Raw genomic sequence first — 18,647 nt, 5'->3', positions numbered from 1 at the left:
TCAGTAGTTTGAAAATAGTGAAGCCAAAGTATCAAATTAACATAAATTATGAATGCTTAGACCTATTTTTTAACAATTTATATCCAAAATAAACGGTTTTTTAAAGTAAATTATGATATTTCCTAGAGTATATGTTGCTTAACAATGATATGCTATTCATAAAAGAGATTATGTATAAATAAGTAAACAATCAAACTTTAATGTATATCTCAAATTGAAATAGAGTGTCAACCATAATTGACAATAGATTATAAAATTAATTTTCAAGATCGTAAATTTCTTATATTTTTTTATTCTTTGTCAAATGAATTATCCAATAAGTCATTTGTAATTTTGTTTTATATTTTGGGATGTTGATATTGTGTAGAAATAAAACGTGTGTATTTATTTTACTTATCTTTGTATTATTTTGTTTTAGATAGCAATATTAGGATTTGTATAATTTTAAAATTATTGAATAAGTAATAATAAGTGTAGTTCATTTTTTATATAAGTGGTGAATTCAAAGTAATGCCTTTTACATCAAGTAATTTGTTACATGACTTTCCAAATGGCAAATACATGTTGTTTTCTTTATAAAAAAAAAATTTATGTGAAAAATACGAGTTAACTCGACCTACAACCCAATTGATCCGAAATCATTTTTAACCCGTTTAAAACGACCCATTTAACTCGTAACCCAATTAACCCGACCAGCCCATTTTGCCATGTCTACCCATACGTGCCTATTCATGCTAATGGAGGGAATGTGCAGACTAGTATAGTGAGGAGCAAGTATATCGTAAGTTAAGATGAGTATAAAAGAATGTTGCAAAGTAGCATCTCGAGTTTTATAGACTCGATTTCAATCTAAAACTCGAGAGTTAAAGACTTGATTCTTACTTAGTGTGTTGGCAATAGAATGCCACATAGATCTCGAGTATTAGAGACTCGACTTCCAAAAAGCAAAACCAACTCGATTTTGTACTTGAAAATCGCAAGGAAGAAACCTAGCGTTCAGATCTGCCGTCAAAGAACGAAGAAGAAGAAGGGAAAAAAAATGCAAGGAAGAAACCCAGCGTTCAGATCTGCCATCGAAAAAAAAAAAAAAAAAAAAAAAAAAAAAAAAAAAAAAAAAAAAAAAAAAAAAAAAAAACGCAAGGAAGAAACCCAACAATTGGACGCGAAGAAGAACGCTGGGTATGAACGCGAAGAAGAACGCAATAGCTGGGTATGAACGTGAAGAAGAATGCTGGGTATGAACGCAAGGAAGAAGAAGAACGCTGGGTATTGTGAGGAAGAAGAAGTGAAACTTGAGTCTTTAAAACTCGAGTTCCACGTGAAAAACATGTGGATTTTCTTCCGCATCAACTCCCACCACTTACAAATCGAAACTTAAAAACTTGATTTTTATCTTGGAATTCGAGTTTTAGACACTCGAGATGCTAGTTTCTAATATTATTTTGAAACGTGACAACTAACTAAATTTTTTAATATTTACTGTTATTTGGAAATAAAATTCCATGCCAATGCTCTTAAACTACCCAATAAATTTCGGGTGACACACTAACACCAATAGGTGGCTTGAGTACATGTCATTTGTTGACAGCTAACATCATTTGCTAGTTGCTACAGTCGTTTATACCCACCCAAAAAAAAAATTCTGGGTCATTTGCAAATGGGTAACCCGAACCGAACCCACCAGCATCAGGCAGAGGCAGTGTAACTTTATGAAGAGAGAAACCCAGAGAGTAACAGAGACAGAATTGAGATGACGACGACGGAGACAAACCCCAGAAAGCTTAGGGGTCACAAGGCCACTGCCACCTGTTGCATCGCCTCACGTAACCGCCCTGGCTTCGTCGCCACTTCTGCCGAGGTAAAACACACACACACACTCTCTCTCTCTCTCTCTCTCCAAAAAAAAGGAAAAAAAATATAACTTTTGATTAAGTTATGTTTTCATTTGTAATAATGAAACAGGATGGTTGTATTTGCTGGTTTGATATGCGATGCAAAGATGTACAGCTTGTAATGGAAATTGGGAAGGAACCCATTTCTTCTTTATGTTTCAAGTCAGGTAATATATATATATATATATATATATATATATATATATTTTAAGTTTTTGATTTATTGGGTATTAATTTCTTGAGTTCAATTTATAATTGATTTCTTTAATACTGTGTATATTGGTGATATGTTTGGTATCTAATTGAGTTTACAGTCAGGTTTATGATCGAAGTTCACATTTGTGATTGTTGCTTGACTCAGGGAATGAAGATATAATTTATGCCTCTTCAGGAATGGAAGTCCAGTGTTTTGATGTGCATATGGTAATCCTTTCTCATATTTAACATTTTTTTTTTTTTTTTTGGGTTTTAACTAATATTATGCTTGTGCATCAGTATGAGGTTTAGTGTAAAATTTAGAACTTTATATATAGCCTAGTTTGTCAAATTTTTTTATGATTATGTACTCTTAGTTACTGAGTTTACAGTTGATTTTGTCATTGTTACCAACAAGCTGTTTTTTCTTTTTTGTCTTTTGGAGGCCACCTCCTGGAAGCCACTACAGAGTTATAGTTACAATAAAGAGGAGATAAATCAGGTAGGAATTTTTATTGATGCTTTTTAAGATTTGAATTAGATTTTTGTCCTTATGTTGCGTTTTGACCCTTGTATCTGTATTTTACTTCTGTTTTAATGTTAAAACAGTGCAATGAAGTTCTACTACTCTTATGGAATAGTAGTACCTTTTTTTTTTAATTAATGTTTTCAAATCATGTAATGCTTTATACATATTCATTGTAAATTGTAACCATTTTTTTAATTAAAAAATTTTGTGATATGAATTCCTGGATCAAAATACTGTCCCAATTATGTCTTGCAACTCTTCGTCATATTTTTCTTCTATTCATATAATTTAATATGAATATCACTTTCAGTATGTGCAGCTACAATATTATGTCTTTTTCTATTTTTATTTATTCTGGCTCTATATTTAAGTATTATGCTCCAGAATTACTTCTGGGTGTATTTAATGCTTAAACATATTAATTATATATTAATCAATTAATACTAAGATCTCTTAGAATAATATTGTTTCTGTTTTTGCAGATTTCATGCAACTCTAAATCGTCTTTTCTTGCTGCTGCAGACGATGGTGGTGATGTTAAGGTACTTATGATGTTTTGACTCACTGGATCATGGGCGGGCGTAGGGTGGTCCAGGGGAGACAGTTACCCTCTGCCCCCCCCACCACACACACACACACAAAAAAAAAAAAAAAAAAAAAAAAAAAAAAAACGTTGTCCTTCTAGAAAAAACCTATAAAAATATATTTGATCGCCCCCAAACAAGTCTTGCCTTGCCCCAACTAATAGTAGGAGTCATGTTGCCCTGATCACCCACATTAAAATTGCAAGTTAAACTTAAAAAATAGTGGGACTGAATATTTTAGTAAAATTTTCAGGTATGTTATTATGTTTCACAATTTTTGGATCAATTTCTTTTCTTTATTCATTCACAGTTAAAGTGTAATTTTTGTGTGTAATAAGTTACTTTTTAATTTCCTCTTAAATAATTATCAAATTACTTGTCTAAATTCTTATAATTGTGTCTGCATGCATACACACATGCATCCTCATGCTTGTAAGAGTGCATATTTTTAAGCCTCATTGAAACTTGACAGCTATCAAGATTATAATCGACCTAGACAGCCATAACACCTTGCAAGTCAGTAAGTGGCTCATTGTCTCTTTGCATTTTTTCAGTGAGCTTGGATGTCAACATGTCTATAGTATTACAAAAGTGCTTAAAGATCAGTTAACATTTAATTACCAAAGGATCATTGAGATCATGGATATCCTAGCATCATGAGGATTATATGAATTCTCAGTTGTTGGTATCAATGTAAAAAAAAATAAACCTTGTGGTTCAATCTTGGTTTTGTCACTACACTGTATTGTTTGTCTTGATCAAAATAGATATATTTATTGAGTTGTAAACACACTTGCCTACTCATAATGCTTCGTGGTGGTAATATATCCACTGCATTATAAAGTCACATTTTGCTTCTAATTGCAGCTCATGATGCTGGCATCTTTAATAAGTAATATCATTATCATAGGGGTTTCTCGTAAATGTTTAAAATCCATCAGCAATGAAGGAGCTTCTCACAGCATTGTTTTATAACCCCATGAGTTTCCTATGGAAGCCATGAATCTGGCTTAAATAGTTGGATCTAAATCAATAAAGTTCTAATGTTATTAATGTCATTTTCAAGAATGCAAATTTTGGTATATACTGTTTCTTTCAATTTATTCAGAAAATTTTATGACACCATTTGATATGTGAATTTTGAGTTTTGACCCACAATGTGATAACTATATGGTTTGATATATGAAAGAAGACATTATTTGCTATTGTAATTATATCTTGTCATAAATGAGATCTTCTCTTGCTATCTGAGAATTTTTTCTTGCAACTTTGCATGCATGATTATATTTTCTGTTTTCAGTATATTGTGTTCCATCTCTCTCTCTCTCTCTCTCTCCAATAATAAGGTTTTTCATATCAAGTTATTTTGAAGCATTAAAAACAACAATAGAAGATTGGTAATGCTGCTTTCCTGCAGTCAACTGCTAATTATGATCTCTATGGCAGATCATTGACATTCATCAGCATCACCTTTATAAAACATTAAGAGCAGGAGCGGGCCATACAAGTGTATCCTTGTAAATTTCAAGGATTCTGTTTTTGGTTGACCTGTCTTACGTTCCATTTATGTAACTTAAGGGTTGGTTCGTCAACATATTTTCTTGCTCATTGCTTTTCCTTTCTTTTCTTTTCTTTTTTTCTCAGTTTTTCAAAATACTTTTCTTCCCTAATTTGTTCTGTTCTTTCTTTGTATATTTTTATTGTATTTCTTCCACCTTAACTCTATTTTAAAGATCTGTAGCAGTGTGCAGTTCCTTCCTTGGAGACCTTGGGAAGGTATTTAAATTTCATTGATCTCTATCTCTCTTGCATATGTGCAAGCATGTACTTGGGGTGTCAATGATGATATAAGAGCCATGGCTACATTGGATGCAACTAGCAGTTTGCTACTTTGCTTATTCAACATAAAGCATTAGCAAATTCAAGGGATCCCCTTAACAGTTGATCGGTTTGTAAATTCATCAAGTCTAAAGTTTAGTAAATAAGGGACAATGATGTAGTTCAGAGGAAAGCAGTGTCTTTGTAGAATTATGGTTTCGTTGTAGAAGGTAAAGTGTGGGTGCATGGGAAGGCATAATGATGCCTTGACTGGAACATTATGTGTCCAAGTCCTAGCTTTGTCATGGAAGGCAAGAAAGAAAAATGTACCACTACAACCATGCAATTGGCTTAAAATACTGTCAAATGTTTCATTTTCTAGTGAGTGATACAGACTGCCAACTGTATCAATGGCATCCGGTTTTGCTGTAGTTCATTATTTTTAGCTATGATTTCCTTGTAACAAAGGATGGCCACTCAAACTTCAGGGGCACCCAAAGCCCCAAACACAGCCTAAGTTTCCTTAAAAAAGGAACAAATGATCGATTCAGCCTTAACCATTACTTTCCTTCTTCTGATGTGTACAAACATGCTGTAACTCAACACATGGAAACCACTGTATCATTGATTTCCTTGCATTGAATTTCATTATTCACTGTGTTTGAAACTTGCATCTAGTAACTAGTCACTTGTCTGAGAGTATGCTAATTGCCACTATTTGGAGTGAACTTGGGTGGTAATGGTAATGATTTAAAGAAAAATATGTTAGCTTTTCATGGGAGTTCAGATGCCCATTATCAAATTTCAGTGTGCTGCTACTATTCATATGAATATTTTTTTGGAATAAACCTGTTCATATGAACTTAGTTGCTATTGTAGACATCTTTAGCCAGGGTATATATAGGGCTTTTTGTTATAATTTTTGAACCATTCACATGTAACATAAATGTTGTACCTGTGCAGTTTGTTCCTAAATCTAAAAGAGTTGCATTTGAATCTATAATCTTCATTATTTGAGTACTTATTTCTGCTTTGGGAACTTTGGCAGTTATTACTGGAGGTCTTGATTCAAAGCTTATTATGTGGGACTTCTCTAAAGGTCGACCATACAAAATTATGGATTTTGGTATGTATCTCATATGTTCTGTTCTGTGTATATTGCCACTATCTCATTTCACACTTCCCATGACTCCTTTGTGGTTTAACCAAAATTAGATCTGGTGTCACTCTTCAATGGGCTTCAGAAATTGTTATTTAGCATGCTAGCTTTGGAACATCACTTTTCTACTAGCTTGTTTTGTTGCACCTGTTGCAAAGTGTGCCCAACTTTATATTTGTTATCCTTTTATAGTATTCCAGATACCAAACAATTTTTTGTGGTGCAGAGAATATAATGTTCTTGCAATCTATTAATTTGATTTTTAGCTGTAACTTCATGATCCATTAAATTGTTGGACCTTTGGTCTGTAGCATCTTAAAAATTATTTTAACTATAAGCTGTCCAGGCCATAGCTACCAGATATTGATGTGTGTTTCAACAGTGTGAGCCCAAATCAAAAGAAGGAAAATTTGTGGTGGGAATGAAGGAGAGTTTGTCCCAGAAGGCTCCTGGGTTTGACATTGGACTGTGAGCACTGAGCATACACACAATTAATTGATAATATTTTAAACTATACAGACCTCTTTTAAATCACATGTTGTGTTATCTTGGTGTCAGTAGTAAATATAATGTCATTTGCAAAAGATGGATAAACTTTAACACCTGTCCTATGATCCTTTGGGTGCTTCAATATATCATAAAGCCACATTGTGTCTCAATATTGTATTTCTTTTTCTCTTTTTTTGGATTAAGTCAATATTGTCTCCTTGTCTTCACTGCAGGTTTGCCTGACATGAACAGTGATGGTAACACAGGGCAGTCTTTTAATCCTGCTTTTGTTCACATGCTAGCAGTTCCAGAAGTCGATATGTTAGACAAAGTAGACAAGATATGTGTTGTTGCAAGGGGTGATGGAGTTGTTGATGTGATAAATATTGAATCAGAACTTGCTGCTATGAGGTCAAAAACTTCCACTAAACCCCGGAGAGGATCTCAATCAAGATCAAAAGACAGTAGTCCAACTGCTGATATAGAGACTTCTGATCAAAATGGAAGAAAGAGGCTATGTTTGGATTACTCATTGGGTGGCCATACTGCTGCAGTGTCTTGTGTGTAAGTAATTTGCTTATACACAATGTATTTAAACTAATATTCTTTTATTTTAACTAGAATAAACTGTTCAGGGCATTTTCGTTGTTCGGAGAGATCGGAAAGTTTATAATATCAGGTGGGAATGATAAGTCTGTGAAGGTCTGGGATTGGTCCAAATATTATGATGCAAGGCAATCCAATGACAACAATGATCTACATTTGAACATCAGTCTCAGCAAAAAAGTTGGTTCCTATTGTGTTTCTTCATGACTTTGCATCTTCGGTGATTTTTTTTTTTTTTTTTTTTTTTTTTTTTTTTTTTTTTTTTTTGTATGTAGCTTCTCATTTTATACTCTTACACCTTGGCAGGTCAATTGGCTCTGTACAACTCCAACAGAATCAGAAAACCTTGTTGTTTGTGACACAACTAAAGTAGTAAAGGTCTATTCCGTATCCTAGACTAAAGCTGCATTTTGCTTTACTTTGGGGATTTGATATTCCCACTTTTTTTAGCACAACCCCGTATGGTATAATGGAAGATTGTTCGCTGGTTTGCTTAGAAGTTGAATTCACTCTGCATAATGCACTGTAATTCCGCAATTATCAAGAGTGTTTGAGATCCCAAGGGAGCTTGGCAGGTGTCATACATGTTGCAACCTCCCGTTGAGTATCTAGTTAGTCTTAGTTGGGAGTAATAGATCTTTAGAATGTAACATCGGACTGGTAATAGTACTACCTAGTTATCTACTATGTCAGCATATGAACGACACTTGTTAAGGTCTCCTTGGAGAAACTATTTCTCAAGAGTTAGTTTAAAAGATAGTCATTCTTGTTACCATGATGATGAGATATTTTGATTTGTATTCCCTGTATACTTATTCGGTCAGATTTCAAATTCTTCTAATCTTAAGTACATAATGCAACAAAAGATCATAGCAAATTTGCAGTTACAGTTGAAAGCTCTAAAAGCCTCAACAATCTTCCAGCTAAGTTGCAATTTATCAATGTAATCTATCTCTATAACTTCACTTTTTTATTTTTTTGTAATGTTAGTACAAAATACACGAAGTCAGTCCAGTTAGCTTGGTCAGTGCAATGAGCCAGAGCGAGCGGGTCACAAATACTAATATTAACATGCAGTAGCCCACGAAATTGTCCCTTTTGGAAAAGGGTCTTCAAAACCAGGTTGCCAATAATGCTTTTTTTTTTTATAAGTAACGTAAGAATATTATTAATAATAGGAAATGTGCCAAACCGAGTACATTGGGGATGTACTATGGGGGCACAAATCAGGAAACAAAAGTACAACGGTCAAGAAAAATAGGAAATGAAGAACAAGAAAAATGAGAAAAGACCACACTCCATTCAAATAGAGTGTGCAAGAACGAAGACTTAATCTCTAACAAGGAACGCTCACAACCCTCAAAGCTTCTAGCATTCCTTTCACGCCAAATACACCAAAATAAGCAATGAGGCGCTAAATTCCAAACATCAATCTAGCCTTGGATTTAGTGGTCCCATTTTATAGCTAAAAAAATTTGTCTTTATTTATTTTTATATAATTTTTATTTTGAGATTTTAATTTATAAGTGGATAAAGCAATTTGAAAATTAATAAGAGAATGACTTTATATTTTAAGCAATGTTTTAGTGGGAGTTAAAGTTGTATTTTTATCAAATTGTCTTTTCGTTTTGTCTCTACATAAACATAGGAGTATAGGGGCATTTTTGAACAAAAAAAATGAGAATCTCAAATAGAAGAAGCCCTTTAAATAGTAGTATAGACAAGTCATAAGTGTCAATGTCTTATTCCATTAGTACCACATGAACTGAGTTACCACGTAGGACGAGTGACGAGTTCACCAGGGACAATGAACTTTGAGTCATTTATATATTTGCCAGGGTGGGTTTCAACCTTCCATTATTAATTTTTTTGGAGGGTTTTACTTTTAATATTTACTTTGTTAAATTATATAAATTACACTCTTTAATTTTGATTTGTATCATTATAATAATATTAACTTTTTCACTCCCTTCCTTTAATTTATATATATTTTTCAATATGATCATTTCATCAACATCTTACCATAAATCCAATGAATTTCATCACGATTATCATGTAAGTGCCTTTCTTTGAAACTACTAGTGTAGGTTGATCTTAGCCATGAATTCAAGAGTACACCACTAAGCATTGTCCCTTTTGGAAAATGCTTAAAATCATCGGATTAAGGTAAGTTTTACGGTTGGGTCGAGAGAGGCGAGTTTTAGAGGAGAGAACTTGCCGACGAACCCTCCGAAGTCAGTTCTTAAGGTTTGGAACTTGCCTCCGACTACCGGAGCTCTTGAATCGATTGCTGGTGGGTTGGTTCTGACAGTCGGGTGGACTCCCCAAATGGAAGTATCATGGTTGCGTTGAATGAAGGTCATCCCTTCCCACAAACCATCTTGCAATTGTGCATTGTGGTAATTATAGTTATATTTGTAATTTAACTGTTGCGTTTATGTCTAAAAATAACATATGTTCAACTCCAAATTAATTTTACTCAACTCTACTCCTTGTAGCTTTTCCTTTCATATGAGAAGCATGGGAGTTTAAGAATCAAAATTTAGTATGGAAATAGTATTTACCTTAAATAAAATTATTTTGTTGTTAAGTTTATGTTATTGTTATTTTATTTAAAAGTTTTTTTCCAGAAAAATAATTCTAAATATTATATACCTATAACATTTTAAATTTTTTTTGATGATATATGAAAGAAAACTAGTTATAATATATGTGGGGCCCAATAGTTTATGGGCCCGGCCCGCTCGCTTATGGGGAGTCTACAGGCCCACACTGAAGGAGGCCAGGGCCCAAGCTCAAAAATAGGAAGCCCAAAGTGGCCCGAAGATACAGCCGAGGACAGCTTAGTCCTCGGCAGGCCCGAAGTCTCATGGATGAGAGTGGCCTACAAGCTAACTTGAGAGATCAGAAAATATCTTGGGGCAATTGTCCTTAATACCCTTCACTGATATGACACTGCACACAACAGAGCCGGATTTTTAGGCTTTATTGATCATCTCCAACAATTTCGGGATTAGATTGATGGGACAGATATCTGTCCCGGAAAGATCGACCCTACACGTGGACGAGGGACAACAAACGTAGGCTAGTATAAAAGGAAAGGTAAACTAATAAGGAGGGGACCCCATTTTCACTTCCGGGAAAAAACTCCAGGAATAAGAATGCCCGGATAGCATATGCGCTCCACCATGAAAAACCCACCGTCGGGTAACCGGAGAAAACTTTAGCGCTCCTCGGACATGATCCGAGGAGCCAAATCCCTCAAGTTACGAAGGTGTAAGGCCTGAATATCCAGACTACAGTCTTTTCCTGTCTTGACTCATCTAAAGTCCGGCCTGTACTAACGCCCCGTAACCCAACTCTAGCCTTTCAAGCCCACTTTCTACAAATGTTATTGTAAGGGATTTTCTGTAGGCGAGCCCATCATCGTTGTTGGGCCGCTTGAGAATCGTGTCCTTACAATATAAATTTAGACAAATATATTTAATACCTTTTTTAGTAGCAATAATTATAAAACAAAAATCAAAGTAATTAGATTCAACCATGACATTATTAAATTCTAATAACCTAATAGAAATTTAAGAGATTCTTAGTAATTATTTAATTTAAAAAATATAGGGGAAAATAGTCAAATAATTTTATATTAATAATTACTTAGAACTTGAAAATTTTGAAACTTATGTGTCTCTTACATATTTGTTCTATATATTTGACTTTTAAAAATCTAATCAATTCAAATAGTGATTGAATTATTTATATAGTTTCTTATTTATATTTGAAAAAATAACATATGTTTGTGAATACAAAACTAGACTACATCTTTTATTTACTAATTTATTATTATTTATTTTTATTCAGGAGTCATGACCATTTTGATGACCAACCAACAAGATCACTCAAGACAAATGGTGATATCAACTTTATCTTCAATCATATGGGCTCTCTTAAGCTCGTAATAAAATTTCAAAAGTCAGAAGGCTAATAAAAAGGCAAATAATAAGTATTCCATTTGACTACATTATCATTGCCTCAAAGAACACTATGTAGGCCATTGCCTTAACAAACTTTCCAGTGTTGATCCCAAATCTCTCCCCAACAACCATTTGGGGTTACTAAATAGGCCTACACTTTCTTTTCTTTTTCTGTTGGGTTAACCCATGGGACATTGGTTAATATGGCCTTTATAATTTCTCTAGACAGAGTAAATAAGATAGCTGAATAGAAATTTGTAATTTAAAATATATATATATATATATTATGTTCTATACTTTGTTACTCAATATGATACTTATAATTAATAAATTTATTATTTTTGAAAAAATGAAAGTAGAATTGAATTGAGGTGTGTACTTATTATAGTTATGTTTTTCATTTTATTGTTGTATTTGTGCTTAAAAATACGTATAAACATATAATCAACTCCAGATTAATTTTTCTCAACATGCCCTTATAATTTTTTATCTATCATATGAGAAAGAATGAAGTTTAAGAATGACATGTGAAACTTAGGGTAGAGAATTAATTTTTTGCAACACGTGTTTGTTTTTTCCATAAACTTTCCTTTTTCGTTTTCAAAAAGAGTATGACATGTCTCTCATTTATACAGGTCAAACCCGAGCCCCAGGTGAAGAACAACCCCGATCCTTATCGCAAACACACCCGGCCCATTCCTATTGAACACATACATCATGTGCGCGTTGTTCCACAATGTTGTCGGTGTGGCAGCAATGGACTGATTTCTGAACCCCCAAAGATTTGCATTCCAAGAATTTAATTATATCACAATTCCTAACATGACCCCACAATATATGTACATTAGCATTGATAGCAAAAATAGAAATGTAAATTAGAACTGAATTGAACTTATTCAAGCAATTACAACAACTCCAATTGTAGGCAAGGTTTAAAAAGAAGTCTTCCCAAAATTTAAGACATGAATTGGCATTTCTTTGGCTATAAAGATGTAAGGTTGAATTTATTCAACCATCTAATTGGTTTTATTCCGTGACAAATTTGCTTGTAATTCAGCATTTAGTAACCCTGTATTTAGGTGGGTTTGTTGTAAGGGTAGTGAGTGAGATAGAGTGAAGATTGCTCAAGAGTGTGCAAGAAAACAGAGACTCGCAGCTGGGAGTCGCGGGTGACTCGCGGCTGCAAGCTGCTAGAAGCAGCACACGTGCCAAGCATGCTGGAAGATGAACAATCATGCTAGCTGGAGCACTACAGGACAAAACAGAACAACTGGCCATACGGTTAACTCGCGACTGGATCTCGCGACTTAGTCAAGCCGCGAGCCACTCATGTTTTGTAAAACCTGACGTTTCACATTCCTCTCCCACTCCAGTATAAATACCCCTTTTACCCACGATTAAAGGAGAGCTTCCAGAGAGAATTTTGAGAGAGAAACCCTAAAGAAAAACAAGATTGTTTCACCCACAATCTATACCTTAGAGTCTCTTCAAATTCCTCTACTCTCTTCCTCTCCATTGTCAAATCCTTGAGAGGCATTATACCAAACCTGGTTCTCACCATCATCATCACTGTGAGACAGTTGTTTGGATTTCTGGGAAGCAGTTAGGAAGGAACCAATCTTCATTGGTTGATGCTACGGTCTAGTAGCGGAATCCGGGAAGCTAGAAAAGAAAAAGGTTCGGCGCAACCTCGTTGGAGCAAGAAGCTTGGAGGGCTTAGGTGCACTGGGTAGATTAGGCTTGGAGGGTCTATTGCTGTCCTTGTATCCCAACTGTATTTTCTAGTGGATTGTTTACCGCTTGGAGGGCGGCGGAGAGGTTTTTCGCCGAGGACTTCGGTTTCCTCTTCGATAACACATCGCGTGTTGTCTTTGTGTTTGCATCTTCCTTCCTCTCTATCTTTGCCTTTTTATTATCTACTGTGGTTTTATTTTGTTATGGCTTAGATAGTCTTTAACCAATTTCGTATTATAGCATGTGTTAAGTTTCCGCACACTAGTTGTTTGACATATTACTTGTATTGGTTAAGTTGTAATTTGGGGGTCTAAACGTTCAAAGGTGTTTTGTACACGTTTTTGAACTTTCAATTGGTATCAGAGCGGATACACTGCTATTGGTTTCATTACCATTGTGTGATCCTTGACTCCCTTTTGAGATGGATAGGTCTCAATCCCTAAATGGACCTCCATATTTTGATGGTAGTAATTATGCTTTTTGGAAGGTTCGCATGAGAGCTTTTCTATGTTCTATTGATGAATCCGTTTGGGATGCTGTTGAGATTGGTTGGACCAAACCTGAGGCAGCCAAATCCACATGGGATAAGGCAGCACTTGCTGCATCTAATGTTAACAGTAAAGCACTCAATGCTATTTTCTGTGGTGTGTCTCCAGATGAATTTCACAGGATTTCTCATATTACCGTTGCCAAAGAAGCATAGGAGATTTTGGAAACCACCTATGAAGGCACGAAGAAAGTGAAAGACACCAAGTTGCAAATGCTGACCACTCGGTTTGAGGAGCTCAAAATGAGTGAGGATGAGTCTTTTGACTCTTTATATGGGAAGCTAAATGAGGTGGTGGTCAATAAGTTCAACTTGGGGGAGAAAACGGAAGACTCAAAGATTGTAAGGAAGATCCTTCGATCATTGCCGGAAAGTTTTCGTGCTAAAGTGACAGCAATTGAAGAGAGCAAGGACCTTGATGACATCAAAGTACAGGAGCTGGTTGGTTCTCTGCAGACTTATGAGATGTCGCTGCCCAATCAACGGAAGAGTAAATCTCTTGCTCTAAAGACCATTAATGAGAAGGTGGAAGATCAAGACTCATCGGGAGAAGATGTGGTTGACAAAGATGTTGCTTACCTTGTCAAAAATTTCAAAAAGTTCTTGAAATTCAAAAATAATGGCAAATTTGATGATAAAAGAAAATTCCAAAGTTCTGGAAGGGAGAAAAGGGAATTCAAAAGGAAAGATGGAAAAGAATCCCAACCCACACAAGGTGTCACTTGTTTCGTAACGGACATGGACACTTTAAGAAGGAATGTCCGAATTATTTGAAATCGAAAGGTAAAGTGTATGCCACGACCTTGAGTGACTCGGATTTGTCTGACTCAGAATCTGAAGAGAGCTGTGATGGAGAGGGGAACTATTCGGCTTTTATGACTATTGCTCATGTTGAGTCTTCGGATGAGTTGAATCTGCTTGTACGAGACCTTGGAGAACATAGTGATGATGAATCACTAGGAATTGTTGAAGAATCAGATGCTGAAGAAGATGAAAGCACAGCAAATCTTCAAGAGAATTATAACTCACTCTTGGAGAAGTCGGGTGAGTACACAAGGGTGGCCAAGGCTGCTGTGAGAAAAATGAAGAAGGCTGAGGAGGACTACAAAAGTCTCCTAATTCGATATAGGGAGGCCAAATGTGAGATAGAAACACTGAATAGTGAATTGTCCGAAACTTACACAAAAGTGAGATTTCTTGAGAATGAGGTTGTGCAAGCGAATGCTAAAATAGAGAGGGTCACCACCAAGAAGCTAGATGATGTTATATCATCCCAAAAGAGCTTTTCAGACAAATCCGGATTGGGATATACCAGAGGAAGTAGTTCATCTGGAAATGTCACTAAAGAAGTGAAGTTTGTAAAGGCCAAAGATCCAGTTGTAGCTGACCTTACTGGTGAGAAGCTCGAGGTGGAGGAGAAGAAGAATGTGGTGAACCAACGGATGCTGAATCCCCGTAATCAGTCTGTGGGCAGGTCTGAATCTCGTGCCAAGTCACGTCCACGACCACAAAGAGGTCCTAGAGGAACTTATGTGTGCCATTATTGCGGACTTCAAGGGCATACTCGACCAAATTGCCAAAAGCTGAGAGCAAAGAACAGTGCAACTCCTCAAAGGTCAGGAGGACCCAGAAATGATAGGAGAATTTGGGCAGGTGATCAATCTAGAGATCAAAATGGAGATCTCGGAATGATGAACGTGATGAAGATAATTGGTGCATTCACCAACTGCTTGGAAAGCTTCTCACGAAGGTTTAAAAGCAGTAACTCCCGTACCCAATCCTATAAGGAAATCACCCCAAACGCAAGTGACGTGTGGGTGAAAAAGGGTACTCATGCATAAGCATTACAACATGTCCATGCATTAATACTTCCTATGCTTTGTGACAATGTTTGTTTGGTTTGCTTGATGTTTTTGATGTTGGTTGTTTGCTTGTCTACTTGTTAATATTTTTAATTTTGTTTTATCAATCTTTTTGTTTCTTGTGTCAAAAATCCAAAAATCACATAAAAAATTAGAAAATCAAAAAGCTTGATTGACTTTGTTGAGTTTTGTCTCAAAACTTGTTTTGTCTTATACCTTTGTGCTAATGGCTTTGTGTATTTTCGAGCATTGCTTGTTTTCATGCACTTATATCACTGTGGGAAAAATCTTGAAATCTATGTGATTGTTGTAAATAGATCTTCAAACTTGTCATGAATGATTAGTGAATGGTTATGTTGATCTTGAGACAAGCATAGACTTGTGTCTATATATCTTCCCACTCTTTATTTTTGTTTTGCTAAAAAGAGCTCACCAAATGTAAATCTCCAAATGAAAAGAGATATTGAGTTGCAAAAGCCTGTCGCACATTCTAGTATTCGACTAGGAAAAAGGGTAAGCGACCTTATATTAAAGTGAATGTTTATTCAAAAAGCCAAAGGCTTGTTCATTAAAGTGAAATGTCAAATATCACTCTCACAATGAGAGGTGATTGCCTCAAAAGATCAAAAAAAAAAAAAAAAATCAAATGTTATGATTAAAAGTGGAGTAAAATGTAAAGCTCCAAGTCATGTTATCAAGTTTTGTGGGAGGTCATATATACATATTTCTATAATTGAGATAAGTCACATGATCTAGTGCTAATTGTGTATGCCTTGGTTGAATCGATCATTGAAGCTTCACATTAGACGAAGGACTATCTCATTGTTGATATCCACACACAACACACAAGTTTATGTTCAATAAATGCCATATTCATTTGTGTGATTGTACTTGATGAAATGTGTTTTCACATGCTCAATCTTTGTTAATTCAAGCACAAAAATATTTTTGAGTGTTTTAGGTGTTTTTGGAAAGTATTTTGTTTAAAAAATCTGAAAATTTCAAAATCCTGTTTTGCCCTGTTTTGGCGGCTCAGTCGCGGGTATGTCAAGTCGCGTGCCTTAGTCGCGTCTTCGCTGGTCATTTTTGGCGACTTGTTCGCGAGTGGAAGGTCCAGTCGCGAGATTCACTCAGAGATTTTCGCGGCTCAGCTCGCGACTCACTCGCGGGTAGACTTTCCAGTCGCGAAAAACACTTAGAAAAATTTTCAAATTTTTGTTCTTGAGTGCTTTGGCAGCTTGAGCTGGCAACTGCGTGGTGACTTAATCAAGTCGCGAAAATCGCGTGTTTGGCAGAAACAGGAGCAGTTTTTAAACCTCTTTTCAGTTTTCCCTCGAACTTTTGTGACTGTTCATCTTCTCTCTAAACTATCTTCCTTCCAAACACTTCGTGAATCCATTTTCAAACCTCATTGGTGCTTCATTTCTTATCCAAATCATCAAGAAAAGGTATGGGTTTTGCTTTCTCAATCTCATTTTCCTTTTTCCTGCATATTTTGTGTAATGGGTATGACGTGTCTTGTTTGATATTGTTCTCTCCTGTTTTCATGCTGAGCGGTCACAATGTGTTTTTCATTGTTCTGATATTTGCCTATTATTGAGTCTGAAAATCTTTTCTTAAATGGGTTTGGTGTCTATTTGACTTACTCATTTCACTTGCTTAAGTATTGATGTTGGTGTTCGGTATTGGTTACTGAGTTTTTATGATAACATAATGTATGTCTCTCAACCATGTGCTCTAGTGTGGATGATTGGTTTCTTCATGTTGAAATTTTTCCCCTTGTTCATATCTCTGGTGGAGTGATTTATGTTATCTGCTCTAAATGTTCGAATGCTGTATCTGTTTGCATATCATGGTCATGATAACCTGTCTCATTGACAGTTTTGTCAGTTGTGTTGTCTATCTATGTCTTGGTGCACTATCACCATTTTGCTGCACCTGTTATTTTGTGCTTCTTTGTATTGTTGGAAGTTTGGTTGGGTCTGCACTATCTTCAGTTTGTGTTTATATATTGAAATTTTGTTTACACTGAATCTTGTTGACAATTATCTTGTGTGGTATTGTTGTTTGGTTCTTTGCTGTGGGCCTGTTCTCTTGCAGATGTCTCGTCGATCTTCCAGGGGTAAAGACATTGTTGCTGACGAACCAGCAACACCAGTTGCTAAAAGGACTCGACTATCATCTCAGGCATCTCAAGATCCCAATGAGGATAGGTTCAGACTTCCGCTTAACTCACACGTCTACTCAAACGTGTTTGACAAGTCAACCACTATAGTGGAACGGGTGGTAGAGTTCAACACCTTAGGGACCACTTTCATCCCTTGAATCTTTGAGAAACGAGATTGGGCAAACTTGTTCGGGAACTTTGATGATCCAATGGATGAGCTGGTCAAAGAATGCTTCTCCAATGCAACTGATCTTAGACCTGAACTCATTTTCTGGGTCAGAGGAACAGAGTTTAGTGTTACCCCAGACTCCATCGCAGATCTTCTCGGCATCACCAGACCTCAGAATGTGAATATAACTCCTTACGATGAACGAAATCCAGAAGTTGGAGAAATTTTACAAATCCTAGGATACGATCATGAAGTATCCAGTGCAGGAACATCCATCAGCACCGCAAAGTTTGCACCTGAGCTGACCACACTGAAGTTGATCATGTTCACCAATCTCTACCCACTGTCCAACACTACATTCATCAATCTTGGGAGAGCTCTATTTCTTTGTGACCTTATTACAGGAGCCCCCATTGATATATGTGCTCACATCTACTACACCTTGAGGAAGACCGCGTGTCGATCTGCAGCTCGAGGAGTTATTCCATTTTGCAATCTCATCATGAAGCTCATTCTTCGTGAAGGCATTATTCCTCCTGCAGATGGAAAAATGTTGACTCGTCAACGTCTCATTTCCTTGTTCACTCTTCAAGCTAGCAGAAGTCACTCCTCTAAATCACCAAGGAGTGCTCACATCTCTCCGGTTACTCCATCTGCCCCTGACTCAGAGACACCTGCACATACCACATCTACATCACGTGCTGTTCCTGAAGCTTCACCGGCTAGTATTCCGCAAGCACAGACTGCTCCTCATACTGATAGAGTTGGCAGTGTACTTGAGCATATTCAGAAACGCGTTAATGAGCTTGTGGCACTTCTCTACTCCACAAACAACTATGTCCAAATGCATCTCGAGACTATGGAGAATCAGCTAGATGATATTCAACGAAAGTTGGACGAGAGCCTTTAGCTATTCGTGACAAAA

General features: G+C 36.0%; 1 protein-coding gene across 1 annotated transcript; it reads left to right on the top strand.

Annotated features, from left to right (window-relative positions):
* The first annotated feature begins 1,610 nt into the window (after nucleotides 1–1,610).
* LOC126726241 (uncharacterized) lies at nucleotides 1,611–8,161 on the top strand. Its single transcript, XM_050431463.1, has 11 exons — nucleotides 1,611–1,858; nucleotides 1,963–2,059; nucleotides 2,254–2,315; nucleotides 2,533–2,589; nucleotides 3,099–3,158; nucleotides 4,647–4,709; nucleotides 4,934–4,976; nucleotides 6,067–6,144; nucleotides 6,900–7,230; nucleotides 7,302–7,452; nucleotides 7,579–8,161. The coding sequence occupies exons 1-11, from the start codon at nucleotides 1,751–1,753 to the stop codon at nucleotides 7,666–7,668; spliced, it is 1,140 nt and encodes a 379-aa protein (XP_050287420.1). The 5' UTR covers nucleotides 1,611–1,750; the 3' UTR covers nucleotides 7,669–8,161.
* Nucleotides 8,162–18,647: the final 10,486 nt, after the last annotated feature.

This window comes from Quercus robur, chromosome 5 (genome assembly GCF_932294415.1).
Source record: "Quercus robur chromosome 5, dhQueRobu3.1, whole genome shotgun sequence".
Classification (NCBI taxonomy): Eukaryota; Viridiplantae; Streptophyta; class Magnoliopsida; order Fagales; family Fagaceae; genus Quercus; species Quercus robur.
Note: the sequence above shows the minus strand (reverse complement) of the source record. Positions and strands in the feature narration are given on the sequence as shown.